At 39.0% G+C, this 9,843-nt stretch overlaps 1 protein-coding gene across 1 annotated transcript in view; it reads left to right on the top strand.

Annotated features, from left to right (window-relative positions):
* The window catches only part of IL33 (interleukin 33), a 99,975-nt gene that overhangs the window by 77,414 nt on the left and 12,718 nt on the right, over positions 1–9,843 (top strand). The window contains 1 exon segment of the mRNA XM_007450219.1: positions 9,769–9,841. Coding sequence (XP_007450281.1) covers positions 9,769–9,841 — 73 coding nt within the window.

The raw sequence follows: 9,843 nt of genomic DNA on the forward strand, positions 1-9,843 counted from the left end.
TCTTTTTTGTCTCTTGGGGGTTCTATTCAATATTCCTTTTTCAGAAAAGGATTCTACTTCTTAAAAAGTTTTGAAAATTTCCTCTTCCACCCACAAACTGTAACGATTATAATGATTTCTCCTTATGATGTTGCTAAATCTATTAGCTAGCTAGACCACCACTGATAGCGTATGAACTGAGTCTCAGTTTCACTCTCTCTTACAAGGTCAAATAATCCAGGTGGCATGTCATATTTTCAAACTTTTAATTTTGTTTTCTTAGTAGGGAAAACTTTTTGACCTAGAAAACTTTAAGCAGAAGCCCAGTATGGAAAAGAGGTTTCTGCTCTGGGCTCAGGAATAGGTAAGAAGATCTGAAAGCCAACAGATTTGAATTTCTCCACCCCTTTTCTGGAATACCTCATGAATTCTAAAAGTTTGCTTGAGGTTTTAGGCTACGGGACCTTACGCATGTTCTTTGATCTCTCTGTGCTTCAGTTTCCTCACCTGTAAAATAGGGAAGATAATAGTACCCCCTGATAAAACTGCTATGATGAGTGAATGAGTTATATATATAAAGCACTTAGTACAGTACAGTATTGGCACAGAGTGAACACTATATAAAGGTTAATTTTTAAAAATACAGAACTTTTAACTCTTCAAAAATCCTATTGAATTTTTCATACTCCTTTGACTTTTGACAAAATTCATAATTTGTATATTGCTTGTCCAGTTTTACTTAAAAAGAATTTTCAAAGTAAAAGAAAAAAGTGATCTCAACTTTAAACTTCAGAATCAAACTAAAACCAAAGACCTATTTATTCTATGTTGTTTCATTCCCATACATTGCTTTCTTCTAGCACTTAGGGCTCTCTGAATCCATAAAAACAAAAACAAATCTACACTACAGACTCAATAGACTTCCCTTTGCACTTTAAGTTTGCTCTAAGACAAAACATACCCAAGTCCATTACGTACCTTGATTTCAGATGCACCTCTACCCAAGATATGACATCTAGGTTACTTAATGCTCCCTTGTCCGCCCGCCTCATCCTGTCTGCTATAACGTTAGTGAAAAGAGAGGAGAAGGGCACAGGGCTGAGGCAGAGCTTGTGCATTTCTCTGAGGATGGCATCTTTTGGGTGGTCAAGGGGCTGGTGCGGCTGCTGGTATAGAACCAAGCCCAGGGAGAGGGGAAAGAAGGGGCTGAACCAGGAACCTGTATAGGAGCACAGGAAAGAGAGTCAAAAGGATAAGAAGACACTGGCTTTCAGGAACCCTCTTCATTTTTGAGATGAGGAGACTGTGACCTAGACAGCTGAAAAGCCCTGTGGGGAGGGAGCAAATCCTGGGTCTAAGCTTGAGAATGGGAGGTCATTCTACCTCTGCTTCTTCAAAAATTACTAAAGACTTGGTCCAATACACAGCTGGGTCTCCAAAGTATGTGACGCATGGGGAGGGGCAACCAAGGGGAATAAAACAACACATTGAACTGAATAATTCAAAATGTTGATCACACTAAAATCACAGGGCCAGAGGCCAAACATAATGTCAGCTTCTTTAAGTGCTTTAGAAAAAGCATTGACCCAAGAACAAGAAGACCTGGGTTCTATTAGGCTGAGCCATATAAAACTGTCATTTTTGTAGGTCAAAATTCAGTACTGCCCATTTCACACTGCTCAACCCACAGTCCCAGTTCCACCATTCTGTGGATCTCTGTGATCCACAGAGGCTGGTGATGCCTGCCTTGTCTAGTTTGTAGGGTTTTTGCAAGGACAGATCCAAATTACACAACATTTATTGAGTGCCTGCTTATGGGTAGCTGCTTGGAAGACAAAAGATGACTAAGGTATAATGCTGGTTCCCAAGGAACTAGGAGTCCAGGGGAGAAGATAGGGAAACAAATAAAGTTGGATACGATAAGCAAATAAGGGAGGAAGCAATAAATTCTGCTGATTGGGAGACAAAGGAATTTGAATTGAGCTCTAAGGGTTAAATAGAAGTTTCCCAGGTAAAGGGGAAGAGGCAACTTTAGCAAGAGGAACAACTTGAGCAAGGCATGGAGGTGTGAAAGTGCATGGTAGCTTGAGGAACAGTAAATAGTCCAGCGGGTCTAAAATGCACAGGGCATAGAGGAAGGGGCTGTGTGAGGCTAGAAAGTTTGAAGGGCAGGTCGTACCAGTGTATAAAAATGATTAGATAAGACTGCATCCAGGAAAACCGTAAGAAAGCATAGAAGTGTTTTATAAATACTGTGTTATTTACCTTAAAGACATAAAAGAAAGTTTCCCTAAAAACTCATACCATCCTTCCCCTCCTCTAACAAAAGGTTCAGACTGAGTCATAGACTGATTTGCCAGACTTCTTAATAGAGTGTTTCCTCTCCCTAGAAGGCATGTAGAAACTTTCAGAGAAGTAGGGAGTGGGGGACAGGAAGTGATTCAGTTTGAGTGCTGTCTCATGGTTCCCCAAACTCAACCTCCCTTTCCTCGACATCACTTATTCTGATCTCCCCCAGAAGAAAGAAGTGAAGCCACCACAACCAAGGGAGTAGAAGGTCAGCATGAGCACACTCCTCTCTTACCTTCTCCCTTCTGCTTCCCTGCAAAATCTCTCAGAATTAAGTCATATAGTGTTGCCAAGCTTAGCCATAATCCCCATTTTTTCTTCCTCCTACCAGACAGGACCAGTTTGGGGATGCTGACTTCTTTCAGTAATTTTCTGGTAGCCAACAATGGGGTGTGTAATCCCACCACATCCTCAGAGATCCTCTGCACAAACCAGAACATGCAATCTTGATGACACAGTGAATGGAATTAAAGGCCCAGGAATATAATTCTACTTAATTCTACCAATGGCTTCCATGGAACAAGAGAAAGAACCAGATGGACTTGATTTCAGATTCTGGCTTTGTTACTTATTAACTATGTGGCCTTTTCCAAGATACTTAATCTCTCTGAGCCTCTATTTCCTCACTTCTAAAATGGAGGCAATCATATTCAAATATTAGTGTCATGGTGACAATTATAAATAATGTATGTAAAACATCTGACCCACCGAAGATGTCCAAGATACTGTAACTGTTATAACCGTTAGGATTATCGCCACCACCATCATTATTAAGAGTTTGCACTAATGCAGACTCCCTACTGGTTTCATTCCTACCCTCTTACTGCCCTCAATCTGTTCCTAAAATGGCAGCCAGAGCACTCTTTTAAAAACTACGTCATATTCCATATTACTTAAAACCCTTCTTTGGTTTCCCATTGTACTTTGTTTTTATGTTTTGTTTTGTTAATCTTTATTGGAGTATAATTGCTTTACAATGTTGTGTTATTTTCTGCAGTACAACAAAGTGAATCAGCTATATGTATACATATATCCCCAAACTCCCTCCCTCTTGAGCCTCCCTCCCACCTCCCTATCCCAGCCTTCTACGTTGTCACAAAGCATCGAGTTGATTTCCCTGTGCTATGCAGCAGCTTCCCACTAGCCATCCATTTTGCATTTGGTACTGTATATATGTCAGTGCTGCTCTCTCACTTCTTCTCAGCTTCCCCTCCCCCTCTGTTTCCTCAAGTCCATTCTCTACATCTGCATCTTTATTCCTGCCCTGCCACAAGGTTCATCAGTACCATTTATTTTTATTCCATATATGTGCATTAGCATATGGTATTTTTCTCTTTCTGACTTACTTCACTCTCTATGACAGACTCTAGGTCCGTCCACCTCGTTACAAATAACTCAATTTCATTCTTTTTTATGGCTGAGTAATATTCCATTGTATATATGTGCCACATCTTCTTTATCCATTTATCTGTTGTTGGACATTTAGGTTGCTTCCATGTCCTGGTTATTGTAAATAGTGGTGCAATGAATATTGTGGTACATACCTTTTTGAATTATGGTTTTCTCAGGGTATATGCCCAGTAGTGGGATTGCTGAGTCATATGGTAGTTCTATTTTTAGTTGTTTAAGGAACCTCCATACTGTTCTCCATAGTGGCTGCATCAATTTACATTCCCACCAACAGTGCAGGAGGGTTCCCTTTTCTCCACACCCTCTCCAGCATTTATTGTTTCCAGATTTTTGATTATGGCCATTCTGACTGGTGTGAGGTGATATCTCACTGTAGTTTTGATTTGCATTTCTCTAATGATTAGTGATGTTGAGCATCCTTTCATGGGTTTCTTGGGAAACTGTATATCTTTGGAGAAATGTCTATTTAGGTCTTCTGCCCATTTTTTGATTAGGTTGCTTGGTTTTTTTCTTTTTCTTTTTTTTTTTAGTTTCCCTTGCTGTGCAAAAGGTTTTAAGTTTCATTAGGTCCCATTTGTTTATTTTTGCTTTTATTACCATTACTCTAGGAGGTAGGTCCAAAAGGATCTTGCTGTGATTTATTTCATAGAGTGTTCTGCCTATGTTTTCCTCTAAGAATTTTATAATGTCTGGACTTACATTTAGGTCTTTAATCCATTTTGAGCTTATCTTTGTGTATGGTGTGAAGTAGTGTTCTAATTTCATTCTTTAACATGTAGCTGTCCAGTTTTCCCAGCACCACTTATTGAAGAGGCTGTCCTTTCTCCATTGCATATTCGTGCCTCCTTTATCAAAGATAAGGTGACCATATGTGCATGGGTTTATCTCTGGGCTTTCTATCCTGTTCCATTGATCTAAATTTCTGTTTTTGTGCCAGTACCATACTATCTTGATTACTGTAGCTTTGTAGTATAGTCTGAAGTCAGGGGGCCTGATTTCTCCAGCTCCGTTTTTCTTTCTCAAAATTGCTTTGGCTATTTGGAGTGTTTTGTGTTTCCATACAAACTGTACATACAAACTTGTTCTACTTCTGTGAGAAATGCCATTGGTAATTTGATAAGGACTGCATTGAATCTGCAGATTGCTTTGGGTAGTATAGTCATTTTCACAACGTTGATTCTTCCAATCCAAAATCATGGTATATCTTTCCATCTGTTTGTATCATCTTTGATTTCTTTCACCAGTGTCTTATAGTTTTCTGCATACAGGTATTTTGCCTCCTTAGGTAGGTTTATTCCTAGATGTTTTATTCTTTTTGTTGCACTGGTAAATGGGAATGTCTCCTTAATTTTTGTTTTGATTTTTCATGGTTAGTGTATAGGAATGCAAGAAATTTCTCTGCATTAATTTCGTATCCTGCTACTTTACCAAATTCACTGATTAGCTCTAGTAGTTTCCTGGTGGCATCTTTAGGATTTTCTATGTATAGCATCAGGTTATCTGCATACAGTGACAGTTTACTTCTTCTTTTCCAATTTGGATTCCTTTTATTTCTTTTTCTTCTCTGACTGCTGTGGCTAAACCTTCCAAAACTATGTTGAATAATAGTTCTGAGAGTGGGCACCCTTGTCTTGTTCCTGATTTTGGGAAATGGTTTCAGTTTTTCACCATTGAGAATGATGTTGGCTGTGGGTCTGTCATATATGCCTTTTTTGGCTTTTTTATTTTTTATTTTGATTAAAAACTCTGGAGAGTTTTTAATCATAAATGGGAGTTGAATTTCGTCAAAAGCTTTTTACTGCAACTATTGAGATTATCATATGGTTTTTTTTTTCTATTTTTTTTTTTTTGCAGTACGTGGGCCTCTCCCTGTTGTGGCCTCTCCCCTTGTGGAGCACAGGCTCTGGACGCGCAGGCTCAGCGGCCATTGCTCACAGGCCTAGCTCCTCCACGGCATGTGGGATCTTCCCGGACCAGGGCACAAACCCATGTCCCCTGCATCAGCAGGCAGACTCTCAACCACTGCACCACCAGGGAAGCACTATCATATGGTTTTTATCCTTCAGTTTGTTAACATGATGCATCATATTGATTGATTTGCATACATTGAATATTCCTTGCATTCCTGGAATAAACCCCACTTGATCATGGTGTATGATCCTTTTAATGTGCTGTTGGATTCTGTTTGCAGTATTTTGTTGAGGAATTTTGCATCTATGTTCATCAGTGATATTGGCCTGTAGTTTTCTTTCTTTGTGACATCCTTGTCTGGTTTTGGTATCAAGGTGATGGTGGCCTCGTAGAATGAGTTGGGGAGTGTTCCTCCCTCTGCTATATTTTGGAAGAGTTTGAGAAGAATAGGTGTTAGCTCTTCTCTAAATGTTTGATAGAATTCGCCTGTGAAGCCATCTGGTCCTGGGCTTTTGTTTGTTGGAAGATTTTTAATCACAGTTTCAATTTCAGTGTTTGTGATTGGTCTGTTCATATTTTCTATTTCTTCCTGATTCAGTCTTGGCAGTTTGTGCATTTCTAAGAATTTGTCCATTTCTTCCAGATTGTCCATTTTATTGGCATAGAGTTGCTTGTAGTAATCCCTCATGATTTTTTTTATTTCTGCAGTGTCAGTTGTTACTTCTCCTTTTTCATTTCTGATTCTATTGATTTGAGTCTTCTCCCTTTTTTTCTTGATGAGTCTGGCTAATGGTTTATCTATTTTGTTTATCTTCTCAAAGAACCAGCTTTTAGTTTTATTGATCTTTGCTATTGTTTCCTTCATTTCTTTTTCATTTATTTCTGATCTGATTTTTATGATTTCTTTCCTTCTGCTAACTCTGGGGTTTTTTTGTTCTTCTTTCTCTAATTGCTTGAGGTGCAAGGTTAGGTTGTTTATTCGAGATGTTTCCTGCTTCTTAAGGTGGGCTTGTATTGCTATAAACTTCCCTCTTAGAACTGCTTTTGCTGCATCCCATAGGTTTTGGGTCGTTGTATCTCCATTGTCATTTGTTTCTAGGTATTTTTTAATTTCCTCTTTGATTTCTTCAGTGATCACTTCGTTATTAAGTAGTGTATTGTTTAGCCTCCATGTGTTTGTATTTTTTACTGCTCTTTTCCTATAATTGATATCTAATCTCATGGCGTTGTGGTCGGAAAAGATACTTGATATAATTTCAATTTTCTTAAATTTACCAAGGCTTGATTTGTGACCCAAGATATGATCTATCCTGGAGAATGTTCCATGAGCACTTGAGAAAAATGTGTATTCTGTTGTTTTTGGATGGAGTGTCCTATAAATATCAATTAAGTCCATCCTGTTTAATGTATCATTTAAAGCTTGTGTTTCCTTATTTATTTTCATTTTGGATGATCTGTCCATTGGTGAAAGTGGGGTGTTGAAGTCCCCTACTATGAATGTGTTACTGTCGATTTCCCCTTTTATGGCTGCTAGTTTTTGCCTTATGTATTGAGGTGCTCCTATGTTGGGTGCATAAATATTTACAATTGTTATATCTTCTTCTTGGATCGATCCCTTGATCATTATGTAGTGTCCTTCTTTGTCTCTTCTGATAGTCCTTATTTTAAAGTCTATTTTGTCTGATATGAGAATTGCTACTCCAGCTTTCTTTTGGTTTCCATTTGCATGGAATATCTTTTTCCATCCCCTTACTTTCAGTCTGTATGTGTCCCTAGGTCTGAAGTGGGTCTCTTGTAGACAGCACATATATGGGTCTTGTTTTTGTATCCATTCAGCCAGTCTATGTCTTTTGGTTGGAGCATTTAATCCATTTACATTTAAGGTAATTATCAATATCTATGTTCCAATTACCATTTTCTTAATTGTTTTGGGTTTGTTATCGTAGGTCTTTTTATTCTCTTGTGTTTCCTACCTAGACAATTCCTTTAGCATTTGTTGTAAAGCTGCTTTGGTGGTGCTGAATTCTCTTAGCTTTTGCTTGTTTGTAAAGGTTTTAATTTCTCAGTCAAATGTGATTGAGATCCTTGCTGAGCAGAGTAATCTTGGTTGTAGGTTTTTCTCCTTCATCACTTTAAACATGTCCTGTCACTCCCTTCTGGCTTGCAGAGTTTCTGCTGAAAGATCAACTGTTAACAGTATGGGGATCACCTTGTGTGTTATTTGTTGTTTTTCCCTTGCTACTTTTAATATTTTTTCTTTGTATTTAATTTTTGATAGTTTGATTAATATGTGTCTTGGCATGTTTCTCCTTGGATTTAACTTGTATGGGACTCTCTGTGCTTCCTGGACTTGATTGACTATTTCCTTTCCCATATTAGGGAAGTTTTCAACTATAATTCTCTTCAAATATTTTCTCAGTCCCTTTCTTTTTCTCTTCTTCTTCTGGTACCCCCATAATTCGAATGTTGGTGTGTTTAATATTGTCCCAGAGGTCTCTGAGACTGTCCTTCATTCTTTTCATTCTTTTTTCTTTATTCTGCTCTGCAGTAGTTATTTCCACTATTTTATCTTCCAGGTCACTTATCCGTTCTTCTGCCTCAGTTATTCCGCTATTGATCCCTTCTAGAGAATTTTAAATTTCATTTATTGTGTTGTTCATCACTGTTTGCTCTAGTTCTTCTAGGTCCTTGTTAAACGTTTCTTGTATTTTCACCATTCTATTTCCAAGATTTTGGATCATCTTTACCATCATTATTCTGAATTGTTTTTCAGGTAGACTGCCTATTTCCTCTTCATTTGTTTGGTCTGGTGGGTTTTTGCCTTGCTCCTTCATCTGCTGTGTGTTTCTCTCTCTTCTCATTTTGCTTAACTTACTGTTTGGGGTCTCCTTTTCGCAGGCTGCAGATTTGTAGTTCCCGTTGTTTTTGTTGTCTTTCCCCAGTGGCTAAGTTTGGTTCAGTGGGTTGTGTAGGCTTCCTGGTGGAGGGGACTAGTGCCTATATTCTGGTGGATGAGGCCGGATCTTGTCTTTCTGGTGGGCAGGTCCACGTCTGGTGGTATGTTTTGGGGTGTCTGTGGCCTTATTATGATTTTAGGCAACCTCTCTGCTAATGGATGGGGTTGTGTTCCTGTCTTACTAGTTGTTTGACATAGGGTGTCCAGCACTGTAGTTTGCTGGCCATTGAGTGGAGCTGGGTCAGATATGGAGATCTCTGGGAGATTTTCGCCGTTTGATATTACATGGAGCTGGGAGGTCTGTTGTGGACCAGGGTCCTGAACTTGGCTCTCCCACCTCAGGCGCACAGCCCTGACACCCAGCTGGAGCACCAAGAGCCTGTCATCCACACGGCTGCTAGTGTTGGAGGGTCTCCTGCTGAGGGGGGGGTGGCTGTGGCTCACCATGGGGACAAGGACACTGGCAGCACAAGTTCTGGGAAGTACTCCTTGGCGTGAGCCCTCCCAGAGTCTGCCATTAGCCCCACCAAAGAGCCCAGGTAGCAACCATCACTTTTTTTGATGCACAAACTATGCCAAATTTGCCCAGCAGGAGACCCTTCAAAGAGGCTCCTGTGTCCTTTTGACACAATATCACTAGTTTTTTAATGACTCACTGCTTTATGGCACAACAAGGTACTCAATGTTCACTTCTACTTTCCCAGCCCAGATCTAGAATCCTGGCTCCTTTTAGTGGAGAAAGTATGTAGAAACTAAGATATGGGCACACTGATATTGCTAATTCAAATTTAACACTACAGGAATTTTCCCTTCTTCTTTTATTTTGTATTTATATCTCCTTTTCCCTGCAGTGAAAATCCTGTAACACCAATACATTTGTTTTATTCCAAAGTATAGCAAAAACAATCTCAGAATTTCAATGCCAATATTTCCACTAACAACAAACCCAGAAAGTAAAGTTTAAGATTTCTTTACAGTTCTTTTTGTCCTCTCACTATATTTCTAGTATAGATATATATTCAGAATATGATGTTCAAATTTTACTGAAATTATTATTTTCTCTATGTGGCTATGTTATCAATTTTATACTGAGTTAGCCACAGTTGTTTCTGTTTGTTTTCAAGTTGAGACAATTGAACTAATGTTATATGTTAATCCAACAGAAGCCTGAAAGCCTGAAGCCTAAAATGAAGTATTCAACCACCAAAATTTCCCCAGCAAAGATGAACAGTTCAGCA

The sequence above is a fragment of the Lipotes vexillifer genome, unplaced genomic scaffold (genome assembly GCF_000442215.2).
Source record: "Lipotes vexillifer unplaced genomic scaffold, Lipotes_vexillifer_v1.1 scaffold1074, whole genome shotgun sequence".
NCBI lineage: Eukaryota > Metazoa > Chordata > Mammalia > Artiodactyla > Lipotidae > Lipotes > Lipotes vexillifer.